Source organism: Pseudopodoces humilis, chromosome 18, assembly GCF_049639895.1.
Source record: "Pseudopodoces humilis isolate 2021_Gansu_Grassland_sample_001 chromosome 18, ASM4963989v1, whole genome shotgun sequence".
NCBI classification, from domain to species: Eukaryota; Metazoa; Chordata; class Aves; order Passeriformes; family Paridae; genus Pseudopodoces; species Pseudopodoces humilis.
In genome coordinates this window covers 10,662,525-10,682,138 of record NC_142217.1, presented here as the reverse complement: position 1 = coordinate 10,682,138, position 19,614 = coordinate 10,662,525, and the positions used below count along the sequence as shown (strand labels likewise).

General features: G+C 38.2%; 1 protein-coding gene across 1 annotated transcript in view; it reads left to right on the top strand.

Moving 5' to 3' along the window:
- Positions 1 to 14,310, top strand: part of DNAH3 (dynein axonemal heavy chain 3) — a 49,051-nt gene extending 34,741 nt beyond the window's left edge. The window contains exons 47-60 of the mRNA XM_005522938.3: positions 72 to 237; positions 566 to 782; positions 1,731 to 1,913; positions 2,836 to 3,034; positions 3,980 to 6,121; positions 7,065 to 7,290; positions 7,652 to 7,896; positions 9,224 to 9,340; positions 10,120 to 10,274; positions 10,928 to 11,095; positions 11,444 to 11,586; positions 12,153 to 12,357; positions 13,620 to 13,757; positions 13,942 to 14,310. Of these exons, the coding sequence (XP_005522995.2) occupies positions 72 to 237; positions 566 to 782; positions 1,731 to 1,913; positions 2,836 to 3,034; positions 3,980 to 6,121; positions 7,065 to 7,290; positions 7,652 to 7,896; positions 9,224 to 9,340; positions 10,120 to 10,274; positions 10,928 to 11,095; positions 11,444 to 11,586; positions 12,153 to 12,357; positions 13,620 to 13,757; positions 13,942 to 14,295 (4,658 nt within the window). The 3' untranslated portion in view covers positions 14,296 to 14,310. The remainder of the gene's footprint in view (positions 1 to 71; positions 238 to 565; positions 783 to 1,730; positions 1,914 to 2,835; positions 3,035 to 3,979; positions 6,122 to 7,064; positions 7,291 to 7,651; positions 7,897 to 9,223; positions 9,341 to 10,119; positions 10,275 to 10,927; positions 11,096 to 11,443; positions 11,587 to 12,152; positions 12,358 to 13,619; positions 13,758 to 13,941) is intronic.
- The last annotated feature ends 5,304 nt before the right edge of the window (positions 14,311 to 19,614 follow it).

Genomic DNA, 19,614 nt, shown 5'->3' with positions numbered 1-19,614 from the left:
TAGATTTATTTGTTTTTCTGCTTCCTAACTGCAAAGAAACTTGGCTAACGATCATGTTTTTATTTTTGTAGCCATGAGTCCTATTGGAGATGCATTTCGGAATCGATTACGGATGTTCCCTTCACTGATAAACTGCTGCACCATTGATTGGTTCCAAACCTGGCCTACAGATGCTTTGGAAATGGTTGCTCACAAGTTTTTAGAGGATATTGAGCTCAAAGATGACATTAGAAAAGAGTATGAATTTATCTCTTAAGAAACATATGAAGCAAAAGTTTGTTCCCCTGCCCCTCGTGCACCCAGTGTATTTGATCTGTCCTTATACATGGACAAAGCTAAGCCAACTCTGGGATTTCAGTGCAAGTCAAAGATACCAAGACATATGTATCTGATGTTTCTGAAAATCAGACCACTCTTTGAGAGGAGTCCAAAATATTCCTAATGGGAAAATACATTTCTGCCTTCCCTAACACTAATACGACTTTATAAGCTTAAGAGTGATTTTTTGAGAGTAGCAAAAAAGACAGACTGTATTTTCAAAGTAACGTGGAAAATTTTTCCCTAGGGTTGTGTCAGTCTGCCAATATTTCCAAGAAAGTGTGAGAGAACTCTCTGTTGGCTACTACGCTACGCTGCGCAGACACAACTACGTGACACCAACTTCCTACGTGGAACTGATTCTCACCTTCAAGACCCTGCTGAGCAGAAAAAGGGAAGAAGTCGACATGATGAGGACTCGTTATCTTGTGGGACTTGAAAAGCTTGAATTTGCATCTTCACAAGTAAGTTTCAGATGAAAATGCTGAATATGTGCCAAATGCATACTTCAGTGTGGGGTCTGTATGGTTGAAACTTATAAAAATAAAACTTACCAATTTGTTCTTTACTATATTCATGATGCTATTGATGGTTTTCTATAGGAAGCCAGCAGGAGAAGTTAGATTTCTGCTTAGTGAGTTGAAGAAACTGTGATCTCTATGTTTGGATTATAACTCTTAATAGAAAACAAAGTTAAAATGAAGGTACTCATTAAATGTTGAAGGAGTAAACATTATAAATTTCATTATTTTATCAAAACCTTAGATGGACAATCCACCTCAGCATTCTAGAACCTATTACCCTTTCCAAAATAGGGGAGAAATTGAAAAACATTGCAAGACAATACTAAACATTAATTCCTGAGTAGATTCCAAGTAGAAAATTGATCAGGTTCCAGATAAATAATTCCTTTTTCAACCCATGTGATCCAGGGATTGATACTTCCAAGATACAAACTAAAGGGGCTTTGAGATACTTGCTGGATGAAGAAGATCCAGTTTGCAGCTGTTGCTGTCACTAATTCTGTGTTCCATTCCAGGTTTCTTTTGGATTTTGTTTTCCACCTGTGCACTAAAGGATTATTTGGATTTTCATTATCTGAAATTGACTGAAGAAAAAAATAGAATTAATCAATATATTTCTCATTATTGACATTAATGAATCTTAAAAACACAAGTATATTGCATAGATGATGATAAATATACCTTTAAAATCTAATCAGTTAAATGAAACATCTTTTAGTAAAAATAAACTAGAGAACTATTAATTCTTTAGGTTAAATGTTCTTTTTTTTGGTGTATTACTATAGGGTCTTCCAATCTTTATTCCTAAGACATCAAGATATGAAATGAATGCAGTGTTTGACTTCTCTTGATGCAGACTTTTTCTTGATTTCCTGTTGTATTCATCAGGTTGCAGACATGCAGAAGGAACTGACTGACCTTCAGCCTGAGCTGATTAAAACGTCTGCAGAAACAGATAAAATGATGGTCAAGATTGAAAAGGAAACAGTTGAAGTAGATGCAAAAAAGGCAATAGTGTCAGCAGATGAAAAAGAGGCCAATGATGCAGCTGCTGTTGCTCAGGGTATTAAGGTAGAGCACAAGGGCTTGAGCCTGGAGCACGATGGGTTCCAAGTAAATGGGAGCTGTGATGATGTGATGATGTGTTAATGGGGGTGAGCCAAGCTCTTAAAGTAATGAAATTGCAGATGATGAATGACATACTCCTAATATAAACACAGTAAATTTAGGCTGTTTGGACTCTGACTGCATCTCACCATCCTGCATAACTTCCCTTCTAGTTCATGTTCCAAAAATTGCATAGCTTTTATTTCTCTACTAATATATTCTCATTTTCAACAGATTGAATAATGAGTTTATACTGCTTCCAGGCCCAAAGACAGCTAATGTAGAGTTAGCTGAGGTAATTTGGCATATGCTGCATGTAGTCCTATTAGGCATAACTTTAGAGTTAGTGCCATAGCCAGACGTCTGTAACACAGAATTTCCTGTGGGAAGACTCAAGATTCCACAATACTTTTTCTGTAACTAGCTGGAAATGTCAGTGATATTTAATACGGATAATTGCTGAGATCAGAGTATATGATAAAGAATTTAAGCTGCACAGTATCCATTTTTCATCTGATCAGCACTGTAAGATTTAACTGTGCTAATTTACTGTAAGATTTAACTGTAAGAACAACTGTATCTAATCTTTATTTTAATTCTCATTGCTAAACCAGAGAGACTTTGATCTTGAAAGCTTGTCTGACTTTTTCAATTATCACTTCAGCTTACGGAAGTTACTAATTTATCTACAAACCTTCCCTCTTTAAACTGTACAGTCAAATTGTGAAATTAGTTTTCTCTCTTAGAAACACAATGTTGTGAAGAGTCTATTTAATGGCTACTGAAGAAGAGAGAAGGTTCTGTGAGGCTGTGCTGTAGTGGGGTGGTCAGGCTGCAGCCTGGTATTGCAAGAAGGTTTATAGCTTTCTGCCCCATGTCTTAACAGGATGAATGTGAAGCAGACCTTGCAGAGGCTCTGCCAGCTCTGGCTGCAGCAGAGGCAGCTCTTAACACCCTGAATCCTTCCGACATCACTCTTGTGAAATCCATGCAGAATCCACCTGGTCCTGTCAAACTCGTCATGGAGAGTATCTGTATCATGAGGTCAATTAAACCAGAGAGGAAACCTGACCCCAGTGGCAGCGGTAATGGCACAGCTTTTGTTTTCCCTGCCCCAGGAATGTGTGGGTGCTGCTGTGGTGTGTTGGTGAGGTGCTTCTGGCATGAATGCAGCTGTGTGCACTGGGGGTGCATTTTGCTGGCAGTGACAGGTACACTGAGTAGTGAAGAGCTGCTTTTACCATGCTAACATACTGCCCTTGCCTGACACTGTTGTACAAGATTTGTAAATATGATCCCGGTCACCAGCACAGGCTTCTCTTCAACTTGCTTTGACCCAGCCTTGAGATTTGCATTGCCTTGAGGAACTCAGGGTTCTGGAGGTGTGCTGTGCACCATCTACCTGTGTTTCCCCTTCTAATCCCTGCTTCCAAACTATCAGTTATGCAGGGGGAGGGAATTCTGGTTATACCTCTGCCATAGATTATTCTAGCAAGATTTTTCTTGTTAATTACAAGAATAATCTAATGTAGATAATAATCTACATTAACTGTTAATGTTGTTATTGTGGGATTGCACAGGATTTACAAGGTAGGAAAGAGACCTTTTTCTTTCACTTTTTTCCTACCTTATACCTATACAGTTCAGCCCTTCATAATTAAAAATAAGAATTATATAAATGCCTTTCATCCAAAATGGTCTTATCTAGATTAAGACAGAATACTTCCACAGTTATTAATTTATCTAATAGACGATGTTAAGAAAGACTGTATAGTAATTTGTTTCCCTGAATGTGCTTGGTTGATTTTGAATTAACATGCAGTTAATAAATATGATATTTGTTAGTGATACTGAATATCCTGTATGAATACATTTAGGTAATGATTTTCCCAAACTATTTAATAGTCTTTGCATAGTAAAATTCCATTGCAATATCATTGATATTAATTCTCCATACTGTGTTTCAAATTATTATTTTCAGTTTGAACATGCATGTATTGAACCTGATTTTAGTCCTATTTGCAATATAGGGAAAATGATCGAAGACTTCTGGGGGCCAGCTAAAAAACTGCTTTCAGATATTAAGTTCCTTGACAGATTAAAGTCATTTGACAAGGATAAAATTCCTCCTGCTATAATGAAGAAAATTAGAGAGAAGTTTATGAATCATCCAGATTTTCAGCCAGAGGTCGTAAAGAATGTCTCATCTGCCTGTGAAGGCCTTTGCAAGTGGGTGCGAGCCATGGAGGTCTATGACCGTGTTCAGAAAGTGGTTGCCCCAAAGCGCGAGCGTTTGCAAGAGGCTGAAGCAATACTGGATGTTCAAATGCAGAAGCTGCAAGTGAAGCAAGCAGAACTTAAGGAGGTTGTTGATCGCCTTCAAGCTTTGCAAGATGAGTTTGACGAAATGAATAACCGGAAGAAAGACTTAGAGAATAATATTGAACGTTGTTCACAAAAGCTGGTGAGAGCTGAACAGCTGATCAGTGGCCTGGGTGGAGAGAAGGAGAGGTGGACAGAAGCTGCACGGTTATTAGGAATTCAGTACATAGACCTAGTAGGGGATGTGTTGTTGTCATCAGGAACTGTGGCTTATTTGGGAGCCTTTACTGTCGATTATCGCCTAAAATGTCAAAAGCAGTGGCAGGATCTGTGCATTGAAAAGAACATTCCATGCTCCAGTGATTTTAGCTTAAGTAATACATTAGGGGATCCAGTCAAAATCCGTGCATGGCAGATTGCTGGATTGCCAGTTGATTCTTTTTCCATTGACAATGGTGTAATTGTTTCTAACTCAAGAAGATGGGCTTTAATGATAGATCCTCAAAGGCAAGCTAACAAGTGGATAAAAAACATGGAGAAAACTAACAAGCTGGCAGTTATAAAATTATCTGACACACATTATGTGAGGACATTAGAAACTGCTCTTCAGCTTGGAACACCAGTCTTGCTAGAAAATATTGGTGAAGAATTAGATGCTTTCTTAGAACCTATTTTATTAAAGCAAACATTCAAACAACAAGGAGTAGAATACATGAAATTAGGGGAAAATATAATTGAATATTCAAGAGATTTTAGGTTTTACATGACAACCCATTTAAGAAATCCTCATTATTATCCTGAAGTGGCTGTGAAAGTTTGTCTACTCAATTTCATGATTACACCTTTGGGTCTTCAGGACCAGCTTCTTGGAATTGTAGCTGCAAAGGAAAAGCCTGAGCTAGAAGAAAAGAAAAACCAACTCATTGTAGAAAGTGCAGCCAATAAGAAACAACTAAAGGAAATAGAAGATAAAATCCTGGAGGTCCTTTCTCATTCAGAAGGCAACATCTTGGAGGATGAAACAGCAATTAATATTTTGTCTTCATCCAAAGAGTTATCTGCAGAAATCTCTGAAAAGCAAAAAATTGCCTCTGTAACTGAGAAGGAAATAGATTCTACTCGAATGGGGTATAAGCCAGTTGCTGTTCATTCAGCTGTTGTCTTCTTCTGCATCTCTGATCTGGCCAACATTGAACCTATGTACCAGTATTCACTGATTTGGTTCATTAACTTGTATGTTCAATCTATTGCTAAAAGCAGAAAGAGTGGACGTCTATACGAGAGAATTAAAAGTATAACTGACCATTTCACAGTAAGCATCTATAATAATGTCTGTCGTTCACTGTTTGAAAAGGACAAGCTGTTATTCTCCTTCCTTCTAACAGTAGGCATTATGAAGGGAAAAGGCAAGATAGATGATGCGGTTTGGCGTTTCCTACTGACAGGAGGTGTTGCTCTTGATAATCCTCACCCCAATCCAGCTCCAGACTGGCTGTCTAACAAATCATGGGCTGAGCTCGTGCGTGCATCTTGCCTGACAAATCTCCAGGGACTAATGGAACACGTAAGAGACAATTCTTCTGAGTGGAAGCCAATCTATGACTCTGTCAGGCCCCATGAAGAGGCCTTCCCAGACACCTGGAGCTCACTGACGGGGTTAGATCGCATGGTTATTCTCAGGTGTCTGCGACCTGACAAAATTATCCCAGCAGTGCAGATCTTCATTGTGGAAAACATGGGAAGAACGTTTATTGAACCACCTACATTTGATCTTGGAAGAAGCTACACTGATTCAAATTGTTGTGCCCCTTTGATTTTTATATTATCACCTGGTGCTGATCCTATGGCAGGTGAGATTGGTATTAAAAAATCTTTTTTCATCTGGTTAAATGTCACTGAGTCTGACTGAACCGTTAATAGTGTAGGCCCCCTCATTTATCTTTAAAATGTCTGTAAAGCACAGTACAGCAATGATGGAATATCAAACATTGGCATCTGCCCATATGCAAACAGTGATAGTAAAATTGTTAGAGGGTGGAATAAAAGCAGTGTTGATGAAATGTCTTGGTCTCTGAGCAGCAATTTGGGGATCTAACAGATTGTAGCATCCAGACCAGTTTATAATTTGTACTTGCATTACAATTCTTTCAGTGGGTGTTGGAGGCTTGCCCCAGTCTTTATTGCAACCGCTCCTCCAGTAAGTTTCCTCCCTCTCAGTTATTAATTAAATGGCTTATAGGCCACACTTAAAAACACATTTGTTAAATGTCCTTTAAAGTATAACCACAGAGATTATTTTTAAATCTGGTTTTCTGCCAATGGAATTGTGACATGGAGCCATACCACAAGGATGTATTTCCAGAAAGTACTGATTTTGATAGCAAAGCTGGCTATTTTTAGCCAGATCTAAAGATCAAATTTGAAGTTCAACCCCCATAAACAATTGTACCTATGCAATAAAGGCTGCTGTGCAGCCTTGAACTGAACACTTGGGGCCAAAGAAGAGGTCAGCCATTTAACCTGGATAGTTTTGGGGTTGGGTTCTTTTAAAATTAATATCTTATATCCCTAAATTTTAGTATATGCCTCAGAGACACAGTGACTGACACAGCATATGATATCACTTCTGGGTTGTTGAGGTGGTTTTTTTGTTGTTGTTTTTTTTTTTTTTAATTGAGTAAAATATTTGTTGAATTTTCTCCTTTAATTACATTATAAAAATGATGAATATAACATATTCTACTTTCTAATAGACTTTGTCTTTGTTTGCATGTATAAAACTTGCCATCATAGGTTTGCTAAAATTTGCTGATGATGTTAGCATGGGAAGTTCAAGCATTCAAACGGTTTCACTTGGCCAGGGCCAGGGCCCAATAGCAGAAAAAATGATTTACCAGGCTATTACTGATGGAACCTGGGTAGTGTTACAAAACTGCCATCTTGCAACCAGCTGGATGCCTGCCTTGGAAAAAATCTGTGAGGAAGTCATAGTGCCTGAGAATACCAATGATAAGTTCAGGTAGGGTTTTAGTATTTTGCAGTTTTCAATGTATTTCCTGTTTGCTGAAGACACTACTAAAAAGAAATTAAAATAACTTCTGTACGAATGCCTAAGTATGATATTCATATAATTTATGTGCAGTGATAAAATAAAGATCCATAATTAAGAGGTCATCTTTTCTACCTGCCCAATATGATCTACTTTATGCCTGCATTTTAGACCAAATTTAGATGTTAGCTTAATAGTTAAGCAAGTAGTAAAATTTAGTCTTCTAAAGATCAAGATGCAGGATTATATTATTGATTTTATTATTATTATTACTACTACTTCTCTTCCTAATATGAATTTTTAATAATGTGGTTTTCAAACTTCTTTTTAGGTTGTGGTTAACTAGTTATCCATCAGAAAAGTTTCCTGTTAGTATCCTTCAGAATGGCATCAAAATGACAAATGAGCCTCCTAAAGGCGTTAGAGTGAACCTCCTTCGCTCATACCTGAATGATCCCATCTCTGACCCTGTGTTTTTTAAAAGCTGCCAAAAGCCAAAAATGTGGCAAAAACTGCTTTTTGGCCTTTGCTTTTTCCATGCTGTTGTGCAGGAAAGGAGAAACTTTGGCCCACTTGGTAAGTTTTTGAATATTTTGCCTCATTTAGAAAAAAATTTGTGCTTTCAAAATGCATTGCTGGAGTCTCTGTTAAAAGGCAGCACTGTTAACAGTATTACAAGAGTGCATTCTGCTTTGCACAGAACATCATAAAGTCTAAAAGCTGTTATTTGCCAGGATTCTTATTCAGCCAAAGTTATTTTTGAAGCTACTGAAAGTGTTACCCTGGGGAAGACTAGAAAATACTATTTTTCCTAATAAATATATTATACAGTAGTTACATGAAATTATAGCTGACTAAATTATTCCTTATTACTGTAGTTCTTGCTAACAATCAAGTTCAGATCTGTTTTAAATTCTTGTAATTAAAAATATGCCTTCTTCTATTCTGATTTTGTTACTTATGTGCATACTTTGTTTCATCAAACCTAGTGCATGTATTTACTTGGTGTGAAACAAATCTGTGGAGCTGCAGTGTGTTGTTTGTAGCATAGCAATGAAAAGATATGTATTCATAAGTTTTCTTCTTCAGCTTTTTCTGTAATCTTCAAATACGTAGAAAACCATATAGAATTTCTGTATAGCATAGAAATGTATGGACTTAGAGATTCCATTTTTATAGCTATATAAAGTTTATGTTCTGCACTTGTGTAAATGAAGTTCTTAGTCTTCCATTCCAGCTGAGTCTATCTTCCTCGTAACAGGTTGCTGTTAGGAAATGTTATATTTTGACTGAAATCCACTGTCATTGATAGTCAGCTGTTTAAATAAGCACTAAACTTCCAGTATGAAAACACTCATTTATTGCTTTAGAGTGAAAACTGAATTTTCTAGAGACCATTTTCTAACATGTCTACTGCTAACATGGCCACTTGTCTGGGTGAAGAAGGATAGTTGTATCAATAGCCTTATTTTTGATTTGCACTAGGGATTTAGGCTTTCTGAAAGATTCTTTTATGTGGAGTATGTTCCCATTTGTTTGTCTGCTTGCTTGCTTTCTTGTTTTGTTTTACTGTTACTGTGAATGTCATCTGCAAACAGTGTTAATAGGTGGGCAGATTAGAAATTGTAATCAATAAATTAATTAAAACTCCTGTTCTCATTGTGTCCAGATAGCAACAGATTAGCTTAAAGTACAAGCAGGTAAAATAAAATTTTCAGGATATTATGATGCCAAAGTTCCTATGCTAAATAAACAGCCTGTTATATTCCAGGCTTCTTTTAGATTATCTGGCAGTTGTATCTTCAGCTCTGTAGCAGCAGTGTAGTACCAACACCACCATTTCCTGAGCCCAGCTGTCAGTACATTGCACCACTGCCCTGTGTATCTTTTCTATATTGAACAGGTTGGAATATTCCATACGAATTCAATGAGTCTGACCTCAGAATCAGTATGCAACAGATCCAGATGTTTCTGAACGAGTATGAAGAAATCCCATTTGAAGCTCTGACCTATCTAACAGGTACTGACATTACATCCCCTCACGTGTGTTCATTGACATTGCTGGGCACTTTCAGCTGATAAATTGGTGAGTTCTTGACAAATTGAGTGGATTCCACACCGGTTTGTTTTACTGGCCTTCCACATCCACTGTGGATGTTATTGGATGGATGTTGGAGCTGGACTGTAATTGGAGTTGGATCCCAAATCCTCAGATGTCATTCTTGTTTTGACTTGTATATGGCTACAATTACTGATGGTCCAGCAAACCTCCTGGTCTTTGCTTCATAACATCAGATAAAACCATTGATGGCCTCTGGTTCACCTTCACTGATCAATGTGAGCCTGACAGAGGAAGCTTTGGCACTTCACCAGAGGATGTGATAATACTCAGGGGTTTAAAGCAGGAGGTGTTGGTGTGTGTAAATAACTCAGCTGCTGTGGCTATTCTGTTCTCTTTCTTCGGGGAGATAAGCTGCTTTTTTGTCAGCCTTGTCATTCTTGATTTTTGTTAATGTTATGATTAGCTCTATGAAAAAGAATTCTGGGACATGAGTAGCAGTTACTCAGACCAGCTCATAGTGCTCCTTAAACCTCCCATATTAAGACACATACATTTGGCCCATAGATGTTCAAGTGTCTAATTTATATTGGATCAATTGAAGTATAAAACCTAAAAACTTTGGAAGATCTGGAGCTTTGGATCTCCAGATTACTAGAGTTTCACATTATTGGAAAACAATTTTTATTTGTTCATTAACTTTCAGGTTTTTTGTCCTGGTTTTCTTTGTCTTTTTCCAGGGGAGTGTAACTATGGAGGCAGAGTGACAGATGATAAAGACAGGCGTCTTCTCCTGTCCCTTCTTTCCACAGTCTACAACAAGGACATAGAACAGGAGAAGTACATGCTTTCAGCTGGAAGTGACTACTACATACCACCACATGGCCCATATGAGGTGAGGAGACAACAAGTGTAAATTCTTCTGACTTATTGGGGAAGAACTTATCTACACTGTGCTTGTCTTATGCTGAATAAGCAAACAGAAAATACACCCCATAAGATCATAAAGCCATGCCAGAATGTATCTTGTGTATGAAAGATGAATCTGGCACTATGAATCCCAGTGGGGGTGTAGAGATGATCCAATACTCGTGCATTTGTTGATGCAGAGAGCCGCCCTTGAAAGCAGCAATCAGGAGGAAGAGGTGGAATGTCAGGTGTATACTCAATTTCCATCTTCTTTTTACTTCCTAACAGCTGCATAGAGATAATGAACGTGCTCAAATCCCACCTATTTGTGTAGCCCACAGTTACACGTCCAGCATCCTACCCCTTCTGTGATTCCTACCAATACTCCTTGGATATTTCTAATGTACTTTCCTTTCTCTTGCCACTTACACAAGGGTGATAATAACTCCTCTGTGAGTTTTTGAATCACTCAGAACTTTCATATTTACCTCTATGGAGAGTTAGTCAATTCCTGGATGTGTTTAACAGGGAACTACCAACTTGAATTGTAAATGGGAAGGTTCTGTCCCATTTGGATTTACTGACCATCTATAAATATCACTTTGCATGATGTCTGACATCTGAATGCTTGTTTTACAGTCTTACATTGAATACATACGAAGTTTGCCAATTACAACACACCCTGAAGTGTTTGGACTTCATGAAAATGCAGACATCACCAAGGATAATCAGGAGACCAACCAGCTTTTCCATGCAGTGCTCCTGACTTTGCCTAGAGAAGCAGGGGGAGCTGGCAAGTCCCCTCAGGTAACTGGGGAAGAAAGATCAATTTGCACTCCAGAAAGGTGCCCTTTCCTAGATCTCAGAGTAATCCAAAACCTCTCATCTCATGACTGTAGCATTGAGAGTAGATGTGAATGTCCCTGTAGAGAAGCAGATGGATTTGGCATGGCATCTTTAAAGATGGAAGATACCTTCATGACTTTGCATTCAAACAGATTAATACCACATGTCCTGGCAGCTCAGGTTACTCAGGCCAAATCCATGCCCCTTTGAGATACAGATAAACAACCTTTCAAGTCTCTCAGATTTGACATCCTATATTTTATACTCGAGTGGAATATTTTGTTACTCACTACAAACTTGTGACTTCAGGAAGTTGTTGAAGATTTGGCACAGGACATCCTATCCAAACTACCAAGCAGCTTTGATATGGAAGAAGTGATGAAGGCATACCCAGTACTGTATGAAGAGTCCATGAATACTGTTCTTAGGCAAGAGCTAATTAGATTTAACAGGTATGGCTCAGTGTTTTGTGTAGTACTTCTTGAACTGAAATATACTTGTGTTCATTGGTGCTAGCTGCTCACAAGCCTTAAACAAGCCTTTTACAATGCATTTTTCTTAACATGTTAGATTCTGCTTTGGATGAATCTTTTAAAAAGACTTGAAAGCTGCAGCTGAGTACCTGAATATTGCAATAGTACCCGTATTCTTGGATTATGAATCAGATTTGAGTTCTGTTGAGGTAGAACAGCCTACTTTAGTCTTTGTTAGTGATACCCAGGCCCCAATATTCACAGCACACCATGACAATGAGTGCTACAAGCTTTAAAGCTCTTGTCACTTGATTTCCCTTGTCTAGAAGGAAAATTTTCACTACCTTTTATTCTCTGTGTGTGTTTTTAATTTGTTTGCTTTTCTAAAGTTAAGTAAAGAGTTTTGATAACTACAGGTGAGATAAGGAATTTTGACAGGATGTTTACCACCTCTGTCAACTCTTCATTCAAGTTGGACTGAGGGATATTTAGCCAGGTAGTAAGAAGTAAATAATGACAATTCCTTTGCTTTGTTTTATCTGAAGGCTTACAGAAGTTGTTCGGAAGAGCCTCATTAATATAGGCAAAGCCATTAAAGGCCAAGTGTTGATGTCTTCTGAGCTTGAAGATGTTTTTAACAGCATGCTAATGGGAAAAGTGCCATCGATGTGGGCTGCCAAATCCTATCCATCACTGAAGCCTCTGGGAAGCTATGTGTCCGATCTCCTCTGCCGTTTGGAGTTCTTCCAGGTCTGCTAAACTGAGACTGAAGGGTCTGGGGAGTTGTAGTTGAAAGCTGGATGGAGAGAGTGTGTCAGTGCTGTCCATGCTCAGCAGTCCCTGGGTAGCTCCAGACTGTGAGCTTCTCACACACACTCATGGCCAAATACGCTCTGCATTAGCAGCACTGCAGTTAGCTGGGCAATTGCTCAGGGTGAGCTGGGAGCAAGATCCCTTGGTGCTAATCCAGTGCTGCTTTTGGTAGTTTCCATCTTTCTATTTCTGCAAGATTCATTTTAGTTTGAATTGATGTCTTAATGACTTCCTTGCTGAAAGGACACTGAGCTGGGTGTGAGAATGCTTTAGAACCATTGCATAACAGGCACTATGGAATTCTATATACATGTCTGTAAATAGCTTTCAGGTTTCATAAAATGTGACACCACTTTCACATGCTTTTTGAACAGGCTATTTTATTTTTAACTTACCATTCCATTATTTCCATTGCACTTTTAGCACTCTTAAAACTACTTAAAATTTTGGGTGTACCTTAAATAGTGAGCTACTGAGATGTAGTGAAATCCCATAGAAGTCAGGAGAGGAGAAAGCTAGGAAGAAGTGTCTGAGATTTATGTAAATGGCAGAATTTCCTGTTTGCTGGATCAAAGCATTATATGGGCTTCTTTTGACTCTAATAACTTAGTATTGTAGTGTGAAGACATTCTGCTCTTGTTTTGCTTTTTCCTACTGCATTGTGTGGACAAGGCCTAAGATCTCCTTGTCTGGCATCTTTGTACAGGAATGATTTCCTCTACTAAGATCTGATGTGTGGGTGGCAGTGAGTGTTCTCACAGTGAAGAGACATTGATCAGTGAAGAATATAAAAGAATTTGGCCTTTTTTTTTTTTTGTTTGGAGATTGGTGTTTAAAAGACTGTAAAAGAAAGTATTTTGATAAAACTGTCAAAATTCAATCACTTCTCTTGTTTTTGGAGGCCATTGTCTAACTTAACAAAAATGTGCTTATGCTATTTTATGAAATTTTTCTCAGTAGCACTGAATTCTGGTTGTTTCAGAATGAGTGATTATTTTTGTTGTCATCCTAAACTGTGATTTGTTGTCTCTGAAAAACAGAAAATTGATGGAAAGATGCAGATGGTCCCATCAAGGCTTAGATCTCTTTGTGCTGTTTGAGATTACCTGAAAAGACATCCCTTTTCTGGTGAATTGGCACAGTGAAGCCACAAATATATTGGATTGTTTTTTACATTTGTTTTCTCTCTCCTTATTCAGGATTGGGTTGACAAGGGGCCACCCACAGTCTTTTGGCTCTCAGGATTCTTCTTCACTCAGTCTTTTTTGACTGGTGTTTTACAAAACTTTGCCAGAAAATACACCATCCCAATTGACCACATCGGATTTGAGTTTGAGGTAAGAAAATTGCAGAAGAATTTTATTTTTCTTGAACAGCTTGAAACATGTTCTGGGGCAGCAAGAAAAATAGAGTTTTCAGATGAAATGTATTTTATTTAAAGGAGCAATTTCAGACTGTCACTTAGAGGATTTATTATACTCCAGATAAAAATAAAATCAAGCAATGGTTTAATCATTCTAGGTGATGAAACAGGAGCACACAATGGAGAAAATGCCAGAAGATGGGGCTTACGTGAGAGGCCTTTTTTTGGAAGGTGCACGATGGGATAGAGAATCCTTGGTAATTGGAGAGTCACTACCAAAAATCCTTTACGATCCTCTGCCCATAATATGGCTGAAACCTGGAGAAACTTCCAAGTTTCTTCATCTGAACATCTATTCATGCCCTGTATACAAGACAAGTGAAAGAAGAGGTGTCTTATCCACCACTGGGCACTCAACCAACTATGTTCTGTCGATTGATCTCCCTTCAGACAAGCCCCAGAAACACTGGATAAATCGAGGTGTGGCAGCCCTGTGCCAGCTGGACGACTGAGAAGGTGCAATATTGAGATTGTAAAGATCTGCTTTACTCCTCAATGGCTGCATGGCTGTTTTTTTTAAATGAAATTGGGCCTAAAGGGTTTTGATGCTGATTTTACTGGGAATCTACTTCACAATTCTTACAAAAAGATTTTGGATTTGCCTACCATTTCTGTGTCCCAGGAGTATGTAGGACAAGGAGGGAGGAGATAAGAATATTTTGTTGTCAACATATGAAACCAATCCTCCAATCCTCAGATAGAATGAACTACCAAAGCTGTATTATAAAACTGTAGTAATTCCTTGATTTCCCTCAGAATTTCCAGGGAAAACTTCTCAACAGCACATGTATTGGGAGCTGCCATTTCTCAGAACAGTATGCTTGTGCCATATAACTCTTTTTTTCAATATTGAATATTGAATATTCAGTATTCAATATTCAATATTTACCTACAGATTCCAGGTACCTGATACATGGAGCAGTTTTCTTTCTCTATAGTCTCACTTCCTGCCAACAGCCCAGTCCCACACACAGCCACTCATTCACCCCCCCCACTATCTCATGGGGTGAGATAAAGACAGTTTAACAGGGAAAGCAAAAGCCATGCACACAAATAAAGCAAAACAATTAATTCCCTGCTTCCCATGGGCAGGCAGGTGTTCAGCCATTCCCAGGAGAGCAGGGGCCCATCACATGTAATGGTGGCTGGGGAAGACAAACACCATCACTCCAAATATCCCCCTCTTCCTCCTCCTTTCCCCCACTGTACACACTGATCATGATGTCACATGGTCTGCAACATCCCTTTGCTCATTTGGGGTCACCTGTCCTGGTTGTGTCTCCTCCTACCCTCCCACACACCCCGACTTCCTCCCCAGCCTGGCAGTATGAAGAGCAGAAAAGGCCTTGGCTCTGTGCAATCCCTGCTCTGCAATAACAAAAACATCTCTGTGTTATCAACCCTGTGTCCAGCACAATCCCAAACACAGCCAGTGTGAGGAAAATTGACTCTACCCCAACTAAATCCAGCACACTTCCTCATCTTGCTCTCTTGGACTAATAACTGCCTAAAATTTTGTACTTGTTTAAGCCCTTTCATCAGAGAAGCTCAAAGTAGCTTGCAAACATTAATTAAAAATAAAATAGCCTGAACATCTTCAAAGAGCTGTGCAGTCATTAACTAATCCCCACAGCATGCCAAGAAGGTACTAAAGATGCATCATTAGTCTTCTTGTGTACACAGTACAAGAGAAGCACAAAGATCAAGGCAAACATTTAAAAAAACATGCACTACACAGACATTCACTAATTTGAGGTCTTGTATTTTTTTTCATTGCCCAAAATGCAGCATTTTAATGACTTGCTGGAGGCCTCATGGAGTCAGAGATTCAGCCATCATTTGGCAATTCCCAGTGTCCTGCTCAGAGCATTACGGGAGGCTGTTCCAACTCCTTAAAAGACACAGTTCTTGTCATAGGAATTTGTTGTGTTGTGTTGTGCTTAGGTGAAAACAGTTCATTATTGTTTTATTAACAACTGGTTTGTTTTATGCAGATATTCATAAAATAGTAACTGTTAAGAATGGTACTGCAAGGTCAGGCAGAAGTGTTGGGGGTGTGTTGTGCAGTGCTGCTCTGCAGGAAGATGCCCAGGTAAACAGCAGCTTCATTTACCACACCTGACACCTCATTAACAGTCCAGCACGCAGGCATTTGGTGCATCATTGCTACGTGGTGAGTAGAGCAAAGATGTCAGACCAGGACACCCAAAGGATGTTTGTTTTAATAAAAGGGACAGAGATGTGCAGGTGTTTCAAATTACTGAGAGGAAGAAACTACTCTTAATAAATTAGACTAAATGCTATTTGGCACCTATACCAAAATAAAACTTGTTTATGAATGTTACAGCACACTCATCCAAACAGACAACAGTTTTTAAGAAGAGAATCATGTTTCAGCAGATCTGTAAATAAATTAAAATTGGTCCTTGACAAAATTATTTTCTTAGACTTCCATAAGAGAGATACTTTGTAGTTTTCATATAATTAAAATTAACAGAAACTTACTATACATTAAAAAAAAATTGTGGTGATTACTGTATTTTTGAATGTCTGCATCTAATTGTTGTTTAATTGCATCAACAATTCAGATCACTAATTAGATCACTGTGGCATCAGAGATAACAAACCAGTCATGAGCCTCCTGGTATGGAAGCTGTGTGTGCAGGCTGAAGGGGCAGGAACTGGCTGTTAAATCCTTATCAATGGATTCATCAGCTCAGTCACTGCTCTCAGAAGGATCTTTCTGCTTGGACATAGCTTCTGTATCAAAGCACTGGTGACACCTCACCTGCTGAAAGGGAGGCTGGGCCAACAACAATTAACACTAAAATGAATTAACACTAAAATTTGTCAATCCTCTTACAGATAATTCTGGTCTTGCAAGCAGTCTTGTAAATTAAACCATTTTTAAAAAGTCAAATTCACTACCTAAATTATATTTTATGGAGATCAATAACTTTTAAAGTGTTAGAAATCTGTGTAATAGCTTGCCATGTTTTGTTAATCCCTTTTTGTGAACAAACAGTAACTGATAGTTTATTCAATTACATAATTGTGGTTTTTGTGAATTGTATATTGTGAATATACAATGACTTTGCTACAACATGTGTGCAATGTCCTGGTTACTGTGTTGATTTTCTAAATGCTTCCTATGTGCTGATGTTTAGATTTGATATGAAGGCATCTCCTGGAATGTAATTAAAGATGTATTTTAAGCTTTTGTAGACATGATAAAAATATAAATTGATAAGAGAGAAGTCTGTAAGAGAGGGTTTGTGCATCCCCTTCACCAGGGATCAGGCATGGCTGACTTGCTTTAGCTGATTACTGCAGTACATGATTTCCTAGGCTGCCCTCCCTAGTACAGCAAAAGTAATAGAATTTATTGTCAAGGGATATCTGTCTTAGAGACATTTTTCTATGGTTCTTTGAAATGAGCTTCCCAACCTTATTTCCTTAACATTGTCTAGACCTTCCTGGAGAATGATAAACTGGCTAAACATTAGAATTCACAACCTTTCTTGGCTGAGCTGCATTTAGAAAAAAGAAAAAGGCAACTCAGCTGCTAGTTGGACATGATAGAAATGTGAAAAAATTTTGGACAAACTAAGTACCTTGTAATAGTAGTATTAGAATCCTTGGATTGACAGGTTTAGAATTTTCATTTCTTAATTAGAAGCACTCATTAAATAAGCCACAAAACCCACTTGTAATTACTTCAAATTGCAGATTTACAGCATTGGTAATAACTCAAGGCAGATGGAAAATGTGCATTATGGAGCAAGAGGTATTTTTCCCTTAGCAGAGAAAGATTTCCAGCTAGGGATCCTATAAGACAGACAGGGTTTGTACATATTCTTAGGAGTCTGAAACCTTCCTCTTATCTGTACAAAATTTATTTTTAGAAAGGATTGGATTTTAACACTGTTGGGCTGTTAAAGGGAAAATTACACAGTGAAAAAGCAGAAGACGATACAAAGACCCCAAATTCTTCCACTTATAGCTAGAACATTGTGCCTAATAGGATTAGAGTTACTAGTGAAAGTTGCAGGTCTCTGCTCTAATTAGCATTCTTGAAAATGAATGTATAGGTATGATCAAATAAGTGACCTTTCTGTCTGTGGATAAAAGATGGATGTTGCTGGTACCATTTCTGAAGGATGCATAGGAGGGCCCAGGAATGTCCAGCTTGCCTTATTTTCTTCACATCTGAAAGGTATTACAAGAAGCAGCTTGTTTTAGTAGGGAGATGGATCAGGTAACCTAATCTTATCTTAACCTGTTTTGGTGCTGTGATGCTGCCCTGGGAATTGATTGGGGCACTGCTGCAGCAAAAGGAGCATTTCCTCACCCCCAGACAACATGAGGGGGACATTCAGTAAGGAATGGTGCCACGTCCATCTTGTGTGCTTGCTAATGTTAGTCATTAGTGCACAGCTTCATAAATTACAACCTTAGTAATGACGGATTTAGGGACAGAAATCCCAGAAAGGAGGTGTTTTACTTAGGTATTCAAGGCTAGATATTTGTGTCAACAAATTCTTACTGCCTTGCCTACCAGTTGGCTTGCAGGAGAGTCCATGCAACTGACTCAGGACTTTTATTTCTGAAGAATATAAAGTTAATGTCACCATTTTCTTCTAAATTACCTCAATCTCCTGACTAGGGTGATAAATTGGAAAATGACAGTATTTACTAGAAGGGGAAGGTTCAGCAAGTACAGGACAGAGTGTACACTGACTGGGTGAATCCAGTGCATTACAAATTCTGCAGAAAGCAGAGGCATTTTAGGACAACCTGTTTTTGCAAGTAAAATTAATGTGTAGGAATGATATATTGTGTAATCATTGGGCTACTTCTTGACAGAAGTTATAAGGGCCTTGGCATCTAATACAAGAGTACCAGTTGAGATGTCTGCCTACCTGCTGGACTGAACTACAGATGAATTTTTTAATGAAACTCCCTCAAAATGGTAGTTTGCCAGTTTGACCTCCAAAGACAAAGGGCTCTAGTTAGATTCTCCTTTCCATACTGACTTAAACTATGAAAGAAAGGGTTTGCTCTCTAGACTTGAAAAAAGCTGATCAAATCCTTCCTTTAGCTGAACAGCCTGAAGTTTTAACAAATTTCAGTCTTTGCCTTCTGGTGATGGAGAGTAATGAGGATAAAGCATCAGTTAATAATTTTTCAAACACTTTGAAGAATTATTAGACTGTCTAGCATTTTAGACATCTCAAATAATGTGATGCTGTTACTTGCTGCTTCTCAGTTAAGCAAGTGGATTCTCATTTGAGTTACTTGAGAATATTTGAATCTTTTTAAAATTGCTTCTTTGTATTTTATTTCAGAAGTAAACTCCTGTTATTTCAGTTTGGTGTAAATCTTCTGTTATTCTAGGGCTGTCCTTTTGAAATAATCTACATCTTACAGTATGTGCTTAGGAAAGAGTTGTGACTATAACACAGACAGAAAATTTAGACTGCTCATTTCCATGGCTGTTCATTCACCTGATGCGTCAGAGCATCAGTGCCTTCATTAGTCACATAAACTTCAGCAATTCGAAAGATTCAAATGATAGTTTAATGACAAAGAGTGAGCTTAAGCTTCCATTCAAACCCCTTGCCTCTGCACATTTTGGTTGGGCTCAGTTGACACATCCCTACACTGGTGTATCAGAATTAGGATAGGAAGCCTGTATTTAGACTTCTTTCAATGAAGAATTAAGCAGTATGTGCAATCATGTTAAATTTTTGGTTTTTTTTGTTGGTTTT